Source organism: Lepidothrix coronata, unplaced genomic scaffold (assembly GCF_001604755.1).
Source record: "Lepidothrix coronata isolate B3197 unplaced genomic scaffold, Lepidothrix_coronata-1.0 Scaffold131, whole genome shotgun sequence".
Taxonomy (NCBI): domain Eukaryota; kingdom Metazoa; phylum Chordata; class Aves; order Passeriformes; family Pipridae; genus Lepidothrix; species Lepidothrix coronata.
Window position 1 is genome coordinate 1407473 of NW_016690311.1, and position 22996 is coordinate 1430468.

Genomic DNA, 22996 nt, shown 5'->3' on the forward strand with positions numbered 1-22996 from the left:
TAATATTTAATCTAAACCTACCCTCTGTTAGTTTAAAGCCATTCTCCCTGTAATAGGGAAAGTCTCTCTCTAGCTCTCTTGTAGCCCCTTTAGGTACTGGAAAGGGCTCTAAGGTTTCCCTGGAGCCTTCTCTTCTCCAGACTGAACAAACCCGTCTCTCAGCCTGTCTTCACAGGAGAGGTGCTTCACTGATTCAAGTGCCAGTTCATCAGCTGCTACCCACCTGCTCACAGATGGCTCCTGTCATAGTTACAGGGAACGGCCGAACATTGCCTCTCCCTAAATTTTCCCTCTTCCTTTGGTTGCTGAAGAGTTTGAGCTCCCTCTTCTCCTCCTCATCCAACGAATTGCAATAGCGGACCTAAAAAACACAAGTGATGCTCAGTGTTAGGAGTGTTCCTGGCTCCCCAGACAGCGAGCTGCAGTCCCACGGGCCCTGCAAACCTCTGCATGGGGACTATGCAAACTCTGCCCTTGGCTCAGGGAACACTGGAGAAATGCAGGTGTCTGGGCTTCGGTCATCTGGGGTTTGGTTGGAATTTCAAGAGGCTGAGATGAGAAGAAAGGGCAAGAGAAAGGTTGCTCTCTGGCTGCTCAGTTTGCAGAAAAGTCTTAGAAGTTAGATTCTCAGAATCCTACCCAGACCAGCAATTGGAGTGATGGTTTTCCTGCTTTCTCCACCAGACTCCTATAGCAGAGGTCTTCAAAACATTTCACTGGCATTTCCAGAGCACAGCCCCTTTTCCCTGTGCAAATGACGGAGTTTCAGTGATTTGTGAACTATTTTTCCAGCACAGGGTCAAGTCTGTACATTTCCAAAATCTTTGCATTGGAAGGTAATAAGGAAATAAGTAAAATAAAATGATACAGTGAATGATGCCATCTCCCCAAAGCTTATAAAACTCTGAGGTTTTCCAGGCTATTTTCATCCTGCAGGCTTAGCTCTTGGCTGGTTGCACCTCAGTGGAGAGTACGAGTGGAGAGTCAAGGCAGCCACGTGTAGTACCAATGCCTGATCCAGTCTCCATTATGCAGGAGAGCAGATTCATGGAGCTGAGCAGGGTTATTCATGTGAGCAACCAACACACCTTGAGTGTTCAAAGGAGCAAAATCGAGCACGAGGGGAACTTGGATGCAAAATCTGCCAATTTACAGAAAATACACGCAGACTTGTGTGTCTAACTTGCAGCAACATGGGCTGCAGTAGCATCATTTGTGCATATTTATTCTCATATTTTTGGCTGTCAGAGGCTGTGGGTTTCAAGCAGATGCCAGGAAAGCAAGCAGGCAGGCAGGTTGGGGCCTGAGGGTGTATAGGAAGAAGCCCCTTCCTGGTGCCTGGAGCTCCCCCTGCGCTGGCAGCGCTGTGCTGTGCCCATGGCACCCAGCCACACACAGGCAAACCTGTTAAAATCTGACCTAGACCAAACAAGTTACCTGCATGTATTTTCCAGAGCGGCTTCTTCAGAAAGCAGCATGAAAACGATTCTTTTTGTTTACACAGGGAAATTTTGCGGGTTACCAGAAGCCAGCGTTCTCACTGGTGAGATCAGGATGTCAAAAGACCAGACCCTTTTTGCTGCCTCACATCGTTCTTGTAAGACGTAAGAATGTTTATTTGCTCTGACTGGTCTTGACTCAACCTCTGGCTTGCCAGGCTCTCCCAGCTCATGAGGCTCAGCCCAAGTGAAGCCCCTCCTTGGCACACTCACTCCCACTCCCAAGGTGAGTTGGAAGCAGCACCTGGGAAAAGGCTTTTACAACTTTGTATCTGTCTCTAGATGATCTCAACAGCATTACAAGCCACTTTTAATGGCGCTTTGGCCTCCAAGGGCTGATAAAATGCTTTCGTTTCAGAGAACTGCAGAACTGATGAAAAATTTTTAACTTCAGAAACAAACAACTCTCCACCTCCAACACAACCAAAGCAGGGAGCAAACACAGCCACTTAAATAGCAACATGATCAAACTTCAAGCAAATCCCCCCAAGAAGCAACAGGAGTTGAGAAAGGATGAGCCACGCTTCCCCACAAGCAACCCCAGGAGGTGCATCCACTCTCCGCCCGCAGCCCTGCTGATGTCCGAGGACACGTTTTGGACACTGACCTCATTGTCATGCGGTGGCAGCTGATGCAGAAGTTGCTTTATGCGAGACTTTTCTCCCGGGCTGTTGACGTAGGGGACCTTGTCCTCGGGCAGGCAGCTGTAGTACTGGTGCACCTACGGAGCAAGAGAGGGGACTGCAGAGGGGTTCCCCGGCCAAGCCCGTGCCCCCATGCCCAGCCAGCAGCCAACCCCCTGAGCCAGTGGGCGCTGGGTCTTCCCAAAGATTTTGAGCATGGAAAGGCAGCCAGGAGCTGCTCTGGGTTTACTGCCTTTTTCTCCTCAGAGGAAGAGGGGTGGCAGCCCCGGCGAGCGCGTTACCGTTTGCTCGGTCAGCCTCCATAGCGTGAGCATGTTGCGCCGGCTGCGGGGATGTGTCGGCACCTGCCTCGGCTGGGGAGGTTAAAAAGGCTGCGCCCCGGCAGCCTCCGAGTTGCCGGCTATCTCAGCCTCCACCTCCATCAAAACCCTCCGGGCTTTTTTCTCCAGCAATTTGTGGAAGTAAACAGCAGATAAAAATCTGTTGGAAGGCTTAGTTTTTCTCTTTTGTCTCAGAGCGTATAATTAAAATCGGCTATTAAAAAGGCTGGAGGACGGCGTGCCCGGCGCTGGGAGCGCAGTGCAGCCCGGAGAGGAAGCACACCCTGAACCCCAGCGTCTCTCCTCCGACTGCCACACCTGGGACGTGCACTGAAGGGCCGGGCCAGCACCGGGAGGGGACTCACTGGCTGATCTGCGCTGAAATGGCCACAGTGAAGCTGAACGGCTTGGGAAGAACCAGGAGAAGGAAGAGGTAAGGGAGAGCTCGGCTGGGATTGGAATTCTCTGCAGACCCAGATGCCTCTGGATGCTTGGGCAGGAGGAGAAGGCTGGCTGGCTTCCTTAAATCTGCTCTTGGCTGCAGAGATGCAGGCTGTTTTGCCAGCACACACAGCTTTCTGCCTTTGCCACGGTGGGATTAGACCCGAGATGCTCCCTCAGCTCTCAGCAATTCATTTTGGAGTGGCTGCACCGCCTGCAGCTTTCACAGGGCTTTTCCCAAATGACACTTCCTTCGCAGAAGCTTCTGATCAGCTTTTTCCCTCGCTGTATGTTTTGGACTTTGGCCTAGAAAGCACCACCTGTGCTGGCTCTCCCCAGAGAAGCCCTCTCTGCCCACACAACCCCACAGCATCTGTGGTTGACAAGCTGCCGTGGGTCACTGGGAGGGGTGGGGACACCAGGGTCAGGTCACACAGGGGTGGCTGGCAAGAGAGCTCGCCTGTAGGCTCATAAGCTGACAGAGGTGGCTCATAAACATACTTACCTTCCACAGGAAGAAATACTCTTTTATTCCAGAATAAATATCCAAACCTGTCTTTATTCAGGAATAATTGCTTTGCATTCACCTCACTCCCTGCTCTCATTTAGAGCTACCTGCAAGCAGAGCTGCTCCAGTGCTTTTCTCAATTTATGTTCCTCCCCAAAGTGATGCCATCATCCACCTTTCCCCATCATCATGTTTTCCAGAAAGGGAGATTTTTAGCAGATTTCCACCCGTAACTCTGCAGTGCTGATGACAAGGGAACTGCTTGTGTCATGAAGCTGAAGAATATGCTGAGCATATGCCACTGCAAAACCCTAAATTTGTTTTGCTAAGGCACAGCAGAAACAGACCCACCAGCTATGGAAACTGTCAAAGAAAGAATGGCTGCGAAGTATTTTGTTATGTTAAAAAGAAAACAAACTACGTACATTGGAATACTTACTTTGCATTTATACAGCATCCTTCATCCAGGGACATCAAAGCACATTGAAAACGCTTAAATTCTTATGATGTGCTACACAAGGTGGCAAATATACACACTGGAAAGGACTAATTGCAGCATCACAATGTTAAATGAGCGCCGTGAGTTTATGCAGCAAGCCTGTAGCAGAGTTTGCAGTTGAAAATCTCCAGTGATGTCCCGGATGCCATTATCCTTTACTGGGCTGCCAGGCTTCCTTGCTGCCTGCCCGGCCGGCACACACTCCTGCTGGCTTCTCCTGCCAAACTCCCCACGTGCAAACAGGCTGCTCACTGTGCACTGTGCTCACATTGGTTAGTTTGTGTTTTTATTTCTTGCAATGAAATTTTTTTGCCCACTGAGTCCTTGAAGTTGAAGGAGACCATAAATTATTTTTTTTTTTTGAAGAGCCGCCAAATTCCTAAAGCAACGAGCCCTAAGACGCTCACCCTGGGCAAAAAGCAGGGATTGGGGGTTCTTTCTTCTTCCTTCAGCAGCCTGGGTGCTGCCTTCCCAGAGCCCAGTACAGCAGGATGTATGTGCCCAGCTCCACTCCTGCTTCCGGTGGGAAGTTTTCCATTTAGTCTCAGCAGGTCCGCAGGAACTGGTTCCCATCAGACCAGCAACATAGCTCGGCAGGGATGGGCAATTTGGTTTGAGAAGCAAAACAAAATAAATATAACAGGCTCCAACCTGTGTTCTGTTGCCTGAAATAACCTGAAAGGCTTTGCTCTGGATCCGTGTCAGCCTGGGGGACCTTCCGCAGGGGTGCCCATAGACAGGATGGAATGGAGACAGCTGCCACTCTTTGCCCAGCGCCTGCGGGACATCTCATGAGGAGGAAATCCTTATGCCTGCCAATGGCTTCCTCCAGCCACCATCCTTCCTGGGGACAAACTTGAACCAGAGGGTTGCACAGATCCTTTCACCTGGGGCATTGCTCCTATCCCAAGAGATCCACCCAGAGTGCAGATGAAGAGCAAAAGGACACCCCTTGCCCAGGCTGACGTTAAGCCACGCTTGTGCAAATAATACTCTCCCATCCATCACCCGTTCCCACGGCATGCACCCAGCTCCCTGGCTGGGAGAACCAAGGCTGGGAGGGACAGTGCCACAGGCTGCCAGCATCCCTGCCTCTGTGCTCAGCCGGGTGCATTTCTGACCCGCCAAGTGAGTATCTGGCTCAAGAATAAGGAAAATAAAAGAAGGAAAAGGGGATTCTCAGATCAGTCTGGCTTTTCAGGGAAAAGGCATGCAGAAAATGTTAACTGGCTGGAAAACGAAAACTGCTCAGTCTGCACTTTGCTTTTGTACAAAAGGTCACTGTTTTACGTTACAGTAACTCCTCCTCCGTCCGGCTCTGGTTTGGAGCACACACAAGCCTTGTGGCTGGGGAGCCCTGCAGGGCCAGGGCCAGACCCCCCATGCACCAGTGGATGGCTCCTCACTGCCCTTACACACTCTGCAACATGAGCTGCACCCAGACAAGGACAACAGCGAGGGGCAATGACCTTGGATGGATAACATTTCCTTTTTAAATCGTGCAGTATCTGTAACTGTTTTATTATTAAATACTTCTGCCATACAACACCGCAGCTCTACACACTCCTACTGCCCCTCCCAACAGATCTGCTCTGCCCAAGATTAACCAAACAAGCATCATTAACACACAGGAGCCACTTGTGGTGCCAGACTAGGTTCATCCTCAGTTTCTCAATTTGCCCGACTTCGCTCTGACCTCCACTCACATCTGGATGAGAGAAACTGCAAAGGAATCTGGAATACAAGCCTGACAGAGCTCAAGAAGCATTTAGACAATACTCTCAGGCACATCGTGTGACTCTTGGGGATGGTCCTGTGCAGGGCTGAGAGTTGGACTCGATGCTCCTTGTGGGTCCCTTCCAATTCAGCATATTCTGTGATTCTGTGAGTTAAAATAAGGCCTCAGACAACATCGTGAGGCCGCAGATGCCAGGGGGATGGGCTGGACAGTGTGCTGGACACCAGGCCAGCTGTGGGTGCTGGGTGCCATGGCACACTGGCCAGTTGGGCAAGCCCCATCCTGCCCCAGGGAGATCTCCCAGGCACTCGGACAGGCTCTGCGTCGCCAGAACTCAGCACAGCAGATATCCATCTTCCCAGGGTGTTATTATCACCTTCAAAAGGGAAATGTCCAAACACCAAGCTTTGTTAACAAAAACTGATACGCATTTCGGAAATTAACAGCTGCTTGAAGCAAAACGGGGAAGGGGGCATGGGACAGGAGAGGGATATAGAAATTAAAAGAGAAAGAAACCAGGAGAAAAGAAAGAACATAATGTAAAATGAGGGTTAGAAAAAGCCTTTTAAGTGGAGCCAACTTTATTCAAAGGCACTGAGGAAAGTAATTACGTTAGTTTACAAATGCCTTTGTGTTCTGCAGTCTTCCTAGGTTTGGGGTGTGTTTCCAGTTTAACTTTGACTGTTTACAAACCTACCCCAACTCTGCTAAATAAAGGCATGACTGCAGCTTGTCCTGACAGTCCCAGAGTGACCAAAGACAAAACCCACATGAGCATGTCTGTGAGACACGTCTTACACCTCCTAGAAGAAAAAGTTTGCAAACATCCTGTAAATTTAAGCTATTGATGAAGGATCTCTTTGATCAATGAATTAAAGGAGGTGGAGGGGGAATATAATTTTTCTTATGCCACAAATTGCTGTTGGGAAGCAATGTTTGGTTGTACTCGCCCTGAGTACAACACATCTTCCTAAAGCACCCACCAAACTGGGCTGTTTGGAATGACTGTGCTGCTAGGATGGACTACAAAGGAGCACGAGGTGTCCTGGCATGGGTGCCGACTTGCTCAGCCCTCACAGCTCTGGCACATCCAGCTGGGCAATCCCACCTGGCTTTCATGGAACCAAACAAACTGCAAAACCATCTGCAAGGCTTTTGCAAAGAGCCCTGCAAGGGCAGGACGTGCTGCACTGTGTGCAGTACGGTGTCTGCACACAGATGTCCCCAAAAAGGGGACCTTGGTGTGTCAGCCACTGCTCAGGCACAGCGCAGTAAATCATCACACACAGTGGAGCCTGTTCAAAATACAGGCACACAGCATTGTCTGACATCTACCCATGCCCAGGACAGTATCATTTCCCTTGGGACCATGCTGGGGTACCACAGCCCTGGCAATCCATCCCACACCACCCAGGGATGCAGCACAGCAGCACGAGGAGCTGTCGGCACATTGATGTGCGTGCACTCAGTCATGGTCCTGTCCCTGGCTCGCTGCATGCGAGCTCCCACAGGATTTGGCTGCAGAGGGGGGAAGGCAGCCAGTGGCTCTGACAAGCCTGTGCTGGCCCAGGCGAGCAGGGTTGCTCCTGTGGCTTGCCTGCTCCTCCCCAGTGCCGGTTTCGGAACAACACATATCAGGCATTAATGATCTTTTACACTGAGCACTTAAAATTGACAGAGAAACAAATCTGATGCTTTAGTATTTCTCTCATTCCTGCTGGCCTCCCTTGGAAAAGCAAGGGGAAATATCCCAAACAAGCCACATGCAAATAACCTTCCCAATGTGTCTGCAAAACACTGCAAGTGCTCGTACACGTCAGCTCACACATGAGCTCCACAGATGACAGCATGTGTGAGCCTGGAAAACGGGTTCAGTGTGCTTTGGCCTGAATCTGGCATGTCCTCCTTTTCAAGACCATTAGGATACAAAGCACTTATTTATTTCTTGAAGCAAAACAATCCTTACAGCAAGGCCAGATGCTCTGAAACAGGGAGGAGAGTGGGAACTGCTGGCTAAGTCTGTCAAGAGCAGGGATGCAGCCAGGCACGCACCCCAGAGGGACCCGGAGTGCCCCCCGAGACCCTGAAACCCCAGCTGGGAGAAGACCTGTATCACCCCCAGATCCATGAGCATGCCCATGTGCCGGCACACGGTGGCGGGAGGCAGATGCAATCCCTGGCGCCGGGCAGTCCGACATCCCGCAATGTTGGGTTTGCTCTTGGAAACCCGCTCCTAAGGCAGAGGGACAAAGGCAGGGAACAAAGGAAAAATAATTTTTCTAAGTGCTATTTTTTCTGGCACGCTCTGCAGCTCTCTGCACGCTCCTCTCCCAGGGCTAACGGCAGCCGAGGCGTCTGAGTGTTGCTGCTCCCCAGTTGAGAATGACATCCATTCCTGCCAAGCCTTTGGAGCAGCTTTTGGTCTGTAAGAGATCCCGCGGAAACATTGCTTCCTGCTGGCATCAAAGAGGAACATTTGAATGAAGGCCGTACATCCACACGTTTTAGACTTGTGAAAGTGTATGACATGATTTTTCTTTTTTAAGCAGAAATTGAATTTGGATTAAAAGGAGCCAGATCACTCCTTTCAATAGCATCCAAGAGCGGTCTGTGCTGCGAGGTCCTGACCGGCAGAGTCGTTCTTCCAGGGCTCAGGGTCCCCTGGAGCATCAGGAGTGATAATGATCATCTGCTGCATTGATCATTGTTGATCATTCCCCCGTGTATCACACTTAAAATGCTCTTGGATTTCTAAGGCACAGGATAGCTCACTAGCATAATGCTGCAACATGGAAAAGCTGTAATTGCACGCTGGAATAAAGCTCCAGGACAAGTTTATATCATGCAGTTCAGGGCTTTTCAGTTTCCTTTTTCCACTCCCTTCTCCCCTGCCTCTCACCTCTGCTGACCACTACACAGCTGCATCAAATTTCAGAACTGAGCAAACCATGTCAGGTAAGTGGTTTGACTTCTGTGGCCCACCAAAAGCAGTTGACTCCCTCCCTCATAATAAGATTATTCAAGGATTAAGTAATTTTAACAGCTTCCATGGGTTCACCATGATCAGGCCAACACTCCAGGATACAGAAATGGAGCAAAAGCCCAGACACATGGTTTTGTCATATTTTCTTTTGCAGCATGGATGTACTCACACTCCTCCATTCACTCTGCTCCAGGGCAGAAGGAATAGCTCCAGGATCTCCTAACCCGCCCCAGCCGCCCCCAAGTCACGCAGCAATGGCATCACACATGGAAAAAGCATTCCATGTGCGGGACTGCTGCTCCATCCAGCAGCTGGGAAGCATTCGGTACAGTCTGATGCCTGGAGGCTGGATTTAGACAGCTCCAGCCTTGAAATAAGAGCCGCTAACTGCCAGGCTATTTAGATACCGAGAGAGTTCACTGAGAAGGTGATGGACTTACCGCTACCTCAAAGTGAAACTGGAGAGCTTTTAAAATTGTGCTGAAATGCGGCTTTTGGCTTAAAATACTCCAGTGTGCACGTGTGTTAGGGGGCAAAATGAGAGGCAGCTGCAGCTCCTGGGATTGGGGTTCATGAGTTACAGCTTCTCCTCAGCACACTCGGCTTCCCATCCACCCTGCCCTGCCAGGAAGGGAGAGCTCTTCATGGAGCTTTTGTCCTTCCTCTACCAGATTATAAATTAGCTTCTCTGCTCCCACTACTATATATGTTTGGGGCACAGGATTGCTTTGGTCTCTCTTACTCCTTCCTTGTTGCATGCAAGACTTTAGTCTCTTGAGGAGTGAAACAGTTTGCTGAACTGAGAAGTCTCAAGAAAGGACGAGAAAGTACAATGCACTTGACCATGACCCACAGGCTCAAATGAGACACATGTCCCCCTAGAGATGCCTGGCCCAGATAATGTACTTTCTACCACACCAGGGTGGTGAAAATGGGTATCTTTAGTTAAGGTGTAAATGCACGTTCAATGTAGGTTCACCTCCTCTCTCCTTTCCTCACTGCGTGACCTGAACAGCAACTGATGAAACTTGGAGGTTTTATAACTCAGGCCCTTGCTGCAGGTCTTGCAAAAGACCCAGAAGAGGAATTAACATGTATGTCAGCCCCTGAATAAACTCCCTGTGACAGTTATGAGTTTCACACCACTGCAAAGCTCTTGAGGTCCAAGCTCTAACAGCTGCCTTAGAGGAAAATCGTCCCCTGAACCTTCACGCTGCTGATTTTAGTTCAGATGAGATTTTCATAACTTTTTAAGGGCCTCAACCAGAGCAACTGTACTGACAAGAGGGACGTAAGTTCTTATGGTACATGCAAGGGTCTCAAATGTTGGCATGCTGGAGCCATACAGAAAGCTGCACCACAGCTTAAGTAGAGCTCCATCTTTTGTTTAATTGGAAATCTCTGCCCATAACCAGCTGCTCCTATTACTGAGACACAATAAAGATAGAAATCCTCAAAAATCCCTTGTATTCAGAAATTCAAGCTGGCATGTTATAACCCCTTTGGATTTCTCCAAACCACAGGCCCAAGGAATTCAAGGCTGCACATTCACATGTATTTACACATGCCCTCCTGGCCTAAAAATGTGAAAAACACATCACAAAAGGACTTATTTTTAAGCATCTGCCCTCAAAACTTATGTCAGTCCAGGGAGAATCAGCTGTCAGACTGCCAGCCCCGGCAGACAAACTGGCTCCTGAAGTTGCCTCCCCTGACTTTGCAGCCAGGCTCAGTCTGGGATCTTGCTTTGCTGAGGACACATTTCTATCAGTGTCTGCCCATTTCAAGACTCTCACAGTTATTTCTTTATCCAACCATTGAACTGCAGGCAGAGAGAAAGAGTATTTCTCAAAGCCTCTGTCCAGAGCTTCTGTACAGCCACCTCTGCCATTCCTTATCTTCCACAAGAGAAGTCCCTCTTCTGCCATACGACAACTTCTCATTGAGGTCCAATCCAAGAGGGATTAGACCCCACAGGAGCCTCCTGGCCATCCTGTGTAGTTGATTGCTACTACAAGAAACCATATTTTCTAATCACTTTGTAATTTATGGAGCTCAGTCTCGGGTTTTTACCCATCGCTCTCCCTGTTGGCAGGTTGCCGCTGAGCCTTACACCTCTGATGGTTTGAAATCTCTTCCAATTTCCTGCCTGAATGCATTTGGAGCCCATTTATATCTATTTTCTTGTGCCAAAGTTGGAGCTTGAGTAACTGCTCTTCCTCCTTTAATGCACAGGGAGTGATCATAATCCTTCAATTTGTTAGGCTGGACAAAACAAGCTCTTCTAGTCTCCTCAACGAAATAGTACTTCCAGTGTCCTTCCAGTTTATATACTTCTTCTTGAGCAGCAATGGCATATGTTTTAGCTGCTTTTCCAGATGAATTTTTATCCTACCTTAATGCAGTGGTATTATAATTTTTTTTATATTGCTATCTTAATCCCTGTGTTATGAACATATTTAGAAATATATAATATATATGGCTTTTGAGTAAAGGACTTTGTAATCTTACACACTGATGACTCATAATATAAGGGACACCTTCCAGCTCCACTCCTCATTGCAATGTCTGGATCAATATCTGTGAACACTGGACCAATGCTTTTTTTTCTCTTCAGTAGTGGGCACTGAGTAACCAACAAAATTTTGACTAGTTGACAGGTACCACAGACCAGCTGATGCCTGAATTAGTATCCAGGAACCCAGTGAAACCTTATAGATTTGAGTCAATTCCCCTCTAGATGACACTTAATAATTTAAGCTTTGGATTGAAGGGACTCTCCAAATTCTGAAATGACCTGTGGAGACTGCCAAAAACCGATGTCATGTTTGCAGGCCAACTCCTTCCTGCTGAAATCCTGTAAATTGCTGCGTTGAGTGAGATGTGAACACTGTCTCCCAAGAATAGTGAGGTAGGAAGGCTGTCGTCCAAGTATAATAAGAAAACTGCATTAGTCTTTCAGGGGAACACTTACCTCCCCAGTTCATATGCTGTGCAGAGGTTTTAATAAAGTAGAATATTGCAGAAAAAGTTGTTTCATTTCATCTGTTTCACGTCAAAAAAATACGACAGCGAAACAGCAGAAGGCAGAATTCTCTGCCTGCAAATCTGTATTTTCAGCCCAGACTGACATCAGCGTCCTCAGCCAGAGTGGAGCCCACCAGCTGCTCCATGGCAGACATAGCATTGCAGGGGCTCCACATCATGTGTACACACCTGACTCACTGACCAAAAAGCCACAGGTCTGTCTGCAGACTTGTACAGCTCCAGATAGTCACTGAAGAGGTATCTCCTACCCCTCAGGAGGCAAATGACCCTTCCTGCACACTGGGACACTCCCAGCCCTGTGATACCCCAGCCACATGATAACTCCTGGAGAAATTCTGCATCCCTGGAAGTGCTGAAGGCCAGGCTGGATGTGGCTTTGAGCAACCTGATCTAGTGGGTGGCATCCCTGCTCATGGCAGGGAGGGTTGGAACCAGATGATCCTTTAAAGGTCCTTTCCAACCCAAACCATTCTACGATTCTATGAAATTCAGGGTGCTGCTCTTCACTAAGGGACAAATCCCAGCCCTGCAGTGTGGCTCTTGCATAGCCCAGAGAAGTCACACCTGGCTCTTGCACAGCCCAGGGAAGTCACACCTCGCTTTTGTCTCCTCAGTGGCTCATCTCACATATGAAAACTCATGGAAGGGCTGGTGAATGAGCTCTGCTGGACGGATTTCAGTGCCTGTCTCTGGCTCCGCGTACGGCTGCTCTTCATCTCCATGGTGATTAGAGACAGGCCTGAAGTGGCAAATCTGCTAAGAGGCCCAGTAATGCAGACCGAGGAGCATAATGAGAAAACGAGTGTTCGTATTGAGGAGCACTGTGACTTCTGCAAGAAATAGATGCTGGAAGAACCTAAAAGTACATTAACCTGGGTAATGCATGAGATGTCAGTAGCTACTGATAGAGCTAATGGATTTCTATTTTCTCTTGAGCATCCCAAACTCCCTGATAGCACAGGAGCTCTTAAAGAGCACCTGAAGTATTAAAGAAGCACACAGGTCTTCTGGAATATGTCACCACCATGCTCAAAGTGGGTTTCAATCGCTGTCCATGCCATGCTGTACTTATTAGACACCATATCTACCTGGTCAGGTGCCACCTGTCACTAAATACCTGTATTTCCACTCAAAACAACAGGAGCATGGGCCAGCTTGGGCTCCAGAAGCCACTGTCACGCCTGGACAGAAAACAGTGCAGAGAGCAGGTGGCACCACCTTGGGTCTGATCCTTCAACAGGACTCCTCAAACTCAACTGGTTCAGGTCCCCACAGCATGAAGGACCAGCAGAGCTAGTTCAGGACCATCTGCACTTGTCCACACACCATGTCTTGTGCCTCCTGGGAGGCACAAAAGGAGCCTCTAACATAAGGAAGGTGACAGAAAACAAGGCTGCTGCCTGATTTGCACGGTTGGATGGCACCAAATGAAACACAGTGCTGTGGAGTTTCAAGCTAAAGCTGAGCGAGGCTTATAAAGACAAGAAAAAAACCCCCAAACCACCAAACAACTGGATTTTCTCTAATCAGACAGATAATATTTACAGCCTACGGGTAGTGCCAAAATATTTCAGGAAATGCCTAAGCCGGTCTGAATAAAAGCTCATGAAAACACAGTATTTAAGGACAGCAACTACAACAGTAAGAATGAAAGCTTTCCACCCTCTCCCAGCCTCCTTACACAATTTAAAATGATTGCCATAGCAATTATCAAGGCTAAGCTCATTTTGCAATCTCCTCTGCAAATTAAGTTCTGAGTTGAACACATAGAAGACTAGCATAAAAACCAAAGGAATCATGTACACTGGAAGCAATAGAATCAATGCCTGCTCCGCACAGACAGCACGCTGAGGTCTAATCCATCCCGCTCAATTCCTGCATCGAGAGACTTGAGCTTTATTTGAGCTATTCCTTCCAGTAAGGCACAAACATCATGCTTGAAAAACCCAAACCACAAAGCCTTTGGCCCATTTTTCAGAGTAATCTACCAGCTTTGACTGTCTGCCCTGGACTTACCGCAGAGCAATCCAGGAGGGCAGAACACAAGCACTGAGTCCCTGGGGAACACTGGAGTCCCATCGTTTTTTTCCCAATGAAACATAAGTAGATATGTCTGTATCTTTTCCCTTGCACAACCACAACAAATCCCACCCTGGAAGTATTTTGTTTCCCCTCTCTCAGTTGCCAATTACATCTACAGATGCAGAAAACCACAGGTCCTTGCAAGGATCACATGTGTATTTTGCTCCATTTGTGCATTCAGACCAGATCTGTCTCTGCAAGTCTCTCTAGTGCACCAGAAACAGCCACATGCCTGCGCCCCTAGAAGAAAAATCAGGAAACCTATTTCCAAAGAACATATTAGAACAATTATTTTCTGGTAACTGGGTGGTGTCATCGTTACCTGCTCGGGCTTCAGGCCGGGCGGGACCCACGCGTACTCCTCCAAGGCACAGCCTGAGTCGTCGTCAGAAGTGGAATTCCTCTGGAAGTCAAACATGAGCTTCGTGACCGTCTTCTCCATCTCCAGAGGCATAACTGTTACGATGTGCTCTTCCTGGGAGCACTTACAGTGAAGGCAAATCTTCCTGCAAGAGGAGGGGAGAGGAAAAAAAGGAGATGCCTCAGTGAGTTGCACTTTAAATAAGAAAGCAAAGCGATTCCTGCCAGTCGCTGGCCTGCAGAGACTAAACTCAACCCTTTCTTATGCTCAGGCATTTCCAAATGTAGGATTTGTCTCTTACAGGGAGGAAATAAAAGTCCATACTTGCTGTAACAACACTTGGCAATCCAGCTGAGTCAGACTGCCCAATGTTTTGGGATATGCAATTGCTTGTCCCTTTACTGCACCACGAGGAGCATTTCCAGGGGCCAGCACAGGCAAGGGCCATGCACACGCCTGGTTCAGGTTGACATGCCAGCTGTAATTGCAGAGTTGTTACTGAATTTAGGACAGCTGAGCACTTCACTAATACGGAAAATGGTTGATTGACTGGGAAGCTGTGAATGACAAGTCCCTTTAGCATGCTGATAGCATAAATTTGCTTATTAAAGTAGCATAAAAATTGATTATAGTCTGAACATATAAAGCTAAATTAAATTAAGGGAGGCTACAAAAACCACAGTCACACTACAGTGGAATCTTAACCACCCTGCTCGGCAGCACTTGCTGCAGCTCAGCAGAACAGGGAGGAAAGCACAAGAAGAAACGAAAGAACAGCCCACAGGTTGCAATTTAACAGACATTAGATTAGTTCACTGCAAATATCACTTATTCTTAACACTTCTTTTAAGGGGCTGTTGTTCCTGCAGCTTGTGGTCTGTGAGATTTTCTTCACAGGTTTGAATCCGAGCATTTATCTGCAGGCCTGCAAGGACAACACAGAATCACAGAATGGTCTGGGTCAGAAGGAACCTTAGAGATCATCTAGATCCAACACTTCCTTCCATGGGCAGAGACACCTTCCACTAAACCAGGGTGCTCAGAGCTCCATCCAGTCTGGCCTTGAACACTTACAGGGATGGGGCATCCACAAGTTCTATGGGCAATCTGTGCCAGGGCCTCACCACTCTCACAGTAAAGAATTTCTTCCTAATATTAAATCTAAATCTACTCTGTTTCAGTTTAAATCCATTCCCCCTTGTCCTATCACTACATGCTCTTGTAAAAAGTCCTTCTCCAGCCTTCCTGTAGGCCCCCTTCAAGTACTAAAAGGCTGATAAGGTACTAATAAGGTCACCCCAGCCTTCTCTTCTCAAGGCTGAACAATCCCAGTTGTCTCAGCCTCTCCTCATAGGACAGGTGTTCCATCCCTCTAATCATCTCACCCCTTCACCAGGGTAACAGCGAAGGACAAACCTGGCTGAAAACATCCCTCGACAAAGAAAAAGAGGTTAAAGGGAATGCTGATAAATTGGCTTCTATTTCTGAAAACTCAATGCTCTTCCACAGGCTGGGTCAATGGTGTCTATTTTAAAGCAACCACACAGGATTCTGAATTAATTTGCACTAATGAAGCGCCACTGACTTCTGAGGAATGAGATAAGATTTCACTTGGGTAGCAGAAGGGAGACATCTCAGAAATAATAAGGTACCACACAAAAAGCAAGGGAAAAGTTAACGCTGCCATTGCAGGTTTCTCTGCTCTAACGTAAAACAAAGGAATTCAGAGGGAAGCAACAGTTAAATCCAGGGGCTGGAATTTTCAAACACCTTTCCTTCTTTTTCACCACTGTGTACAAGCCAGCTAAGCATACCAGCACTCGGATCCAGCTTCAAGTCTAAATTTCCATTTGGCCATTACAGCACAAAAAATGCACTCCAGCAAAAGTCAAGAGGCTCCGTTAAGTCAAGCCAGGGAGATTTGCCAGATTTTCCCATTTCCTGCCTTTCATCAGATCTAAACCACACAGCGACCCCCACACACCCCAGCGTCTGGTTTGCGTCCAGTCGGAGAGTCTTGGCATCACCTCTGGCTGTTTCCTTAAAAAATAATCAAGGTACCATTTCATGTGAATACTTTAATTAATCAGCTACTGTGGAAGGGTGCTCTGCCTCAGCAAAGCCACTGCTCTCATTGCTGTTTCCATCTCATTTCAGTATATGATTAAGAAGCAGCTCAATAGGCAACAAGATGTTAAGAATAATTCATATCTCCAGAGCCCCAGATTTGGCATTAGAGATAGTTATTCTAATGGAGTTTAGGACTCCTTAGCCAAATTTTAACTTTCAGGACATCGATCACGAGCTCCAAAGGGGGACAAACCCAACAGTCCATGCTTGGATAGTGGCAATGCTGGGAGCATAAGCACTCCTAAGTGGAAAAAGCCAGTGTGCAGGTTTCTGCCTCCTTCCCGTCTAGACACATCCTGTCCAGGAGATGAGAGATGGCAGGAGAGTATCAGAGGTCTTGGCTTTTAATAAACGAGATAAATCAGGACTTGAAATAACAGTGTCAAAAAGTGAATAGGTGAGATGTATGATCAAGTAGACCCCAGAGGTCATTCATTCCCACCACCATCCCACAGCTCACCCCACATTCAGCCAGGAGCTTCAGAACCGGGTCAGGAAGCTGATTTACCCCACCCTCCCTCCTGCATCCCAGGCAAGGGGGTATTGCTGGTGAGTGGCTTCCCTGGTCAGAAAAACAAAGGATGAAAATGACACAGGTAGCCTGTCTACTCAGCAGTGATGTCCCCAAGCCAGGACAACTTTGCACCATTAAAACTCGATCATTTCCAGACATGGGGTTTCTGTCACCCTCCCTGGGCAAACTGTACAAAATTCAAGATCTTGCCTTTGAGATATTCAGTTCCCTTCCTTTCCCCTCATTAAAAGCAGAAGATTAACAGCTTTAATTACAATTTTCTTTACATTAGGATATGTTGTTTCATGGGAACAATACCCAGTGTCCTAGGAGTGTCTTTCCACTTCTGTGATCAGGTTTCCATGACTTCTTCACATATGTCTCACTTACTCAACTTTATTTTATCCTCTTCCAGCTCACTATAATTAAAAATAATTCCCTGTAGTAAAAATTTAATATAAAAATGTACATTTCAAATGTGAGATGAAATTGAAAAAAACCCAGTATTTCCCCCCCCACTCACAGCGGAGCGGCACAAAGTGAGACGATGCACGTGTCAGCACCCAACCGCGCGTGCAGTGACCAGAGTGACAATGTGCTGTGGGTGCTGATACCACAGAGGAGAGCTGGTGGGTGTTGGAGAGGAGCAGAGCCTTGGTTGGCAGCCTGCCTGCTCCCATCAGCAACAGCTCATTAGTTATTAACGCGGGATGAGCAACAAAGCCTGGAGATGCTCAGTGTGCCACACACGTTACCACAGACAGGGCCCTGCAGCCCAGGTGGGGTGGCACCTCCTGCAAAGGGAAACCCATTAGCTTGGCTCTGGCCAGACATAAGCCTTACCTCACCACCACCAAAGCTTCAGCAATAGCAACTTCTGCTGCCTGTGCAACCTCACACAACTCGAGAAGAACGTGGGCAGGTGTTCTTTAAGCACAGATAAATTAACGCCAATCACTGTCTGGAAATCCCAGCTTCGTTCTTGTGCCTTTCCATCCTGCTCTCATCCCAGAGAAAGGTCTGCAAGCTTGTCTCAGGGAAGTGACTCAGAAAGATCTCCAACATCAGGGAAGACGAAAGGTTGGAGATATGTCAGACGTGTTACTAAAAGCTGGGGACATCCTGAAGCATCACTTCATTCCAGGAGCTGAGAGCGGGTGAGGAAAAACCAATTAAGTTGTGTTTCCCAACGAAGCAAAAAGAGCTGACAGCACAACTGGCTTTAGGCATGGAGGGTAAATAAAGGAGCTGTTAAGCAGGAAAGAAGGGAGGAAAGAAGAGCAGGAGCCAGCCAACAGCCAGGCTGCTGCAGGAGGCACGGGCTGGGGAGCATCGGCAGGGCTGCTCGGCACGGAGCTGCACACAGAGCTGTCCTGTAGCGGGGCCAGGACGGCGGGAAGCAAATGGGGAGAAAAAGAACATTTCCTGGTGTCAGATTTAGCTGGAAAGGAGCCTGCCTTGAATTGACTTCACATGGTACAAAGCAGCAATGGCTCAAAAACAGACTGAAAAATTTCTTCTCCTCAAGGCCAGCGCTTCATGTGATGAAGTTACAAGATGGATGTGCTTTATTTTGCATTGGCTTCTTTTACGTGCTGCTCTTGGCACAGTGGCCAGTCCTCTCTCAGAGGAGGCTCTAACCCCCATCCCCAGTCATATCCCCACCCACACACTGGTGCAGGGGAACACTGCAAATAGATCCACCATCAGGCCTTTTCTCTCTACGGATGAGAACAGGAAATCTGAAGCAAACAGGACCCAACACATCAATCAGAGAACCTGGCTCCCAAGTCCCTCTCACTTGGGATGCAGAAGCACGCTTCCAGCCTGGGTCCACCCACATACAGCTCTATGTGAACCCAATTGACCCCTGAGGTCTCTGGGACGAGGCAGTCCCTTGTGCGCTGTGGTTAGCAAAGCACAGCCTCTGCCATCTCTGGAGTCTCCCACAGCCCTTTCATCACAGCGATGGCACCAACAATAAGCTAAACCACACTGAAAACACTAATGCTGTGCAAGAGGCTCTGGAGAGAGCTGTGAGCATGACCCCAGCTTTCTGAAGAGAGATAAGGTCTCCCTGCTGTGAAAAACCTGCAAACTCCAAACTGGGAAAGCAGAAACAGAGCTAAAAAGCTGGGGAACAGGGATGGGGGACAGCCTGAAGCCAAGGCAAAGAGGGTCCTTGCAAACAGTTTGTAGCTCCAGTAAAAGAGCTGTGTAAGCTGACTTCTCCCAGTAAATAGCCTGCGTGTTTTGGGGTCTGGGCTGGGACAGGCAGGACAGAACTCCCTGGGGTTGTGAGGGCAGCACACCCCTGCCTGTAGGAAAAGCTCCTTACTGCAGGGCTCTTTTCTTCCAGCTTGGTGAGTGGGCATGGAGAACCTAGGGCAGCAAACAGCACCAAGGCAAAGCCTGCCCAGGCTGGGACCCGCAGATATTCTGAGGAAGGGCAGCACAAGAGCTCAACTCCTTCCTGACAACAGCAAGAATGAAGGCAGAGTTTAAAATTGTGGCAGAAATGTTAAAATTCCTCTTGGACAAAGGAGGAACTCAGTAAACAGCCCTTATCGCCCACCAGCCCTGCTTATCTCTGCTTCTCACTTGTTTCTTCTGGGATGGAAATAAATGGGCTGTATCAGGGAGCAGCTCAGTCTCCAGACAAAGCAAGAAGCGAGAATGCCACGGCCTTGCCGGGCCATGCAATGCTTCTGCTGTGCTCCCTAAGATAGGATTTGCATGCATTTGTGCACACATTAACATGCAAGATCTGGAATCCCTCAAAAAGCAATTGTCAGCTCAGGCTAGGATGAGGTGTGTAAATGTAGATGGGCAATTCCCTTCCCATTTGGCTTAAGACACACAGCAGTCTGATTTCTTTCCAGCCTCGTGCCATCATTCTGATTGCAATGAGGCTTTTGGGCCAGCCAGTCAGTAAATCAAAAATCACAAGATTTCTCGGAAAAGGGAGAGGCTGAGGATTTGGGGCAGCTCATGTGACCCCTGAGTCTCCTAACAAGGGCGTCTTAATATCCCTGTCTGTTACCTCCTCCCCTCATTTGAGAGCTAATGAGGCATCTTCCCATTCCGAGTGAGCTTCAGCTACACAGACCCATTTCTCCAGACCCCACAGGTAGGGCAAACATTTACCTAAACGGAAAAATTAACATAGTCCTTCACTGCCATAGGCAGAGCCCAGCAGCTCTTCTTCAATACAGGCACCATCCAGCCACGGCTTCCCCACCAAATCCCTGTACGTCAGCTCCATCAGAGGAGCCTTTGAGCTTTTGTGTTCAAAACAGAGTTTAGGCTGAATTTCTGACTCTTTCTCCAACATCTGTAACACTGTATTTTGAACCAAATTCTCCCAGCAGCCCCCAGCATCTGCTGCCCATGGCCACAGGTCCCACGGACCTCAGTGACAAAGCAGAGTCTCTCTGGATAAAAAAATTTCTGCAGCTTCCCAGCTCTTCCAGTCACTTCAGCTGAAAAAAAACCCCAACTATCAGTGGGAATGAACTGCAAAGACTTTGTGCTGCCTGGGCTGAAAAGGAAGCTTAGCGAAAGCTTTTACCCGCCCAGCTGGGGTGCAGGAGGAGGAGTGAATTAGACACGAGCACCTACAGGAGCAGCAATTCAAAGTCTGAGGACAAGGTGCCCTTGGTGGCCTGCAAGGACAGCCAAGGGAGGCCAACAGTGACTTGACACAACATGCTGTGGGAACAGCTGGCTTGAAAGATCAACATCAGGTAGCAGCAACAGAGCAGGCAGAACAGCAATGCCAGGAAACCAAGGAAGAGAGAAATAATCCAGCAATCAAACTGGTTGCATCCTATAGATGGAAGTCCCACACACACCTATGGCCATAGGGAAGCACGTATAGCCACCCATCTCTGTAAAGATTTGCTCAAGGTAACCCAACTTTCCAGTGTTGTTTTATTTTTAGTTCCTCCTTGACCTCTGCAGTGCCAACAGCAGCAGTTGGGAAGGCATCCAGGATGACACTGAAGCTTTTATGACAAACCTCATTTCCACTCTTGGAAAAATTCTCCCCTATGGATGTTGTCCATGCTTGGTCTCAGGCTGGAGACTAATTTTATTTTTAAAACTCATTCTTTACCATTGCAAAAGCTATTCTTGCTTTATTAAGAAAAAGAAAAAAAGAACCATCCCCAGTATTGCCAGTTGCAGCCAAATCAGAGCAAAAGCAGTCTCTGAGAATTTTCCAGTTGCTCTGCCTTCATGGTGAATCAGGTCCATCCATTTGAGAAACGGGTGGAACATCTGCCCATGGGTCCCCACTGCCCTGTCACCAAACCACTGCTTTCCCACGGCACAGCCCAGGGCAGCCTCCAGGCTTCTTCCAATTCTGCTGTCTGTGGTCTGAGGCACCACATGGCAGTCAACAACCATCAGCACACTGACCAAGAAATTAGGACAGAACACAACACAATGCACAAAACCCCAAATTCCTCATCTAGCCTGCCTTGGTGCCCTCTTAGGCAAACAAGGAGTCACAGAACCACAGCCCCAAACTGTGGCCAGATCTCGCAGCAACACTTCAGCATGAATTCAAGCACGACCAACCTTTCTAACCTGTGGCTAATTCACAGGGAGGGATCTGGGGTGCATCACAGGGTGTTTTGGGGAGCCCAGGTGCACCTCAGTGCTCTGCAGTGAACACTGGTCCCTGCTTGGGCTCCAGTTTCTCCTCATGAGCTGGGTAAGAGCCCCAGAGTGTTTAAACATCCTCCTGACCTGAACCACACTGCCAGGCTGCTCCCATGAGCTGCGACCCCTGACACAAACCATGAAAATTCTGATGCATAAAGATGAGATGGTTAAATTAATGGATATTAATAACTCAGCAGCTCTCAGAAGAACTCTCTACTTGGAGCTCTCAGGACATTTTGCAGAAGACTCAGTATTTTTTTTTTCATAATAGAGACTAGACAGACGTGGGCTAAGTGCTACACACCCATGTGAGCTGCAGATCAAGCAAGTGGGTAAAAGAAAAGAGGCAAAAGAAGCTGCAGTGAGCCCCAGCCTGTTGCCCAGCCACGCTACCAGGAGAAAAGACATCCAACAGGCTGCTCTGTCACATCCAACTCGACAGAGGCAGCCTGCCAGCACACAGGCTTACCACTACTCTCAGCATATTTATATTAGGGTTTTTTTTTTCCCCCTTAAAGGTCCAGCTCTTAGCATACAGAAACAATAACAACCACATATTTTTCCCCAGCCATGGAGAAATGTAAACCACTAGTTTCCAAGCTGAAGAGAAGAACAGGCTCAATAACAGCGGTAGTAAACCCTGAAGCTGGTGGGCAAACAATGCTGAAAACAATCTCATGATTTGGAAAGGAAGAAGTAGGTACAGAATGGGCAGATCCAGGAGAGGGATTTGGTGTCCCCCATGGCAAGACAACCTCCACTCAAAGGACCCCAGAGACCAATGGGTTCCCTGGCTGATGGGATGGTGAAGGGGAGGTAGCAGGGGAATAGGCACAGCAGGACCCTGCCAAACTCTCTCTCTGGGCTCCACATCCAAGAGCCAATGTGGGTCTGCGTGACAAAGTCCTGTCCTACCCCAAGGGTTATCTTGTCAGATTTTACTTATACCATTGGGTGGCTTTTCTGCCTAACAAGATGCAGAGATGGGGGTTCTTTCTGCTTTGTTCTTAATTAAACGAAGAAAATTCTCTCCAAGCCTGGGGTTCTAGCAAAATTTGGGCTCTCCCCCTGCATCCAAACCCATCTCTCTATTGAGAAGTCTGTCTCTGTTCAGCATGTGGATCCTCACTATCTTCTCAAGTTTGCATAACCCTGGGCTCTCCACAGGCAGTATTTATCTTCCTGCCCCTCTCTTTCCCTCATCCCATTCCAGGCTTGTAGCCCATCTATCCAGATGGGCTAAGCTAAGCGGGTTCCCAGCGACCTGCCCCGGGGCTGTACGTGCTATTTTAAGGGCCTTCATCAGTTTGTATTTGCAGCATGACAAGCAGAAACCATGGGAAGCTGTAAACATGCTGCAATCCCAGCTTCTCCCGGGCACTGTGTCCTAAAGGAAAAAAACTGGCTGGATAGGCAAAATGCTCAGAAGCAGGATGAGCTAGGCTAAAAATTGTCATTATTTCAAAAGTTAAGGCTTAGACAGCGTCCCTTGAGACGGGCAATATCGACCTGCTTGTGAAAGCAAACACTGCCAGCCCAATCCGTGCCTGTGCCGGCT

The 22996-nt window shown here is 48.2% G+C and overlaps 1 protein-coding gene across 4 annotated transcripts in view; it reads right to left on the reverse strand.

Moving 5' to 3' along the window:
- Window positions 1-22996, reverse strand: part of PRICKLE2 (prickle planar cell polarity protein 2) — a 104030-nt gene that overhangs the window by 17299 nt on the left and 63735 nt on the right. For all 4 annotated transcript variants that reach the window (XM_017826827.1, XM_017826830.1, XM_017826829.1 and 1 more), the window contains 3 exons: window positions 14085-14268; window positions 2107-2220; window positions 224-361 (listed from right to left, as the gene is read on the reverse strand). In XM_017826827.1, the coding sequence (XP_017682316.1) occupies window positions 224-361; window positions 2107-2220; window positions 14085-14268 (436 nt within the window). The remainder of the gene's footprint in view (window positions 1-223; window positions 362-2106; window positions 2221-14084; window positions 14269-22996) is intronic.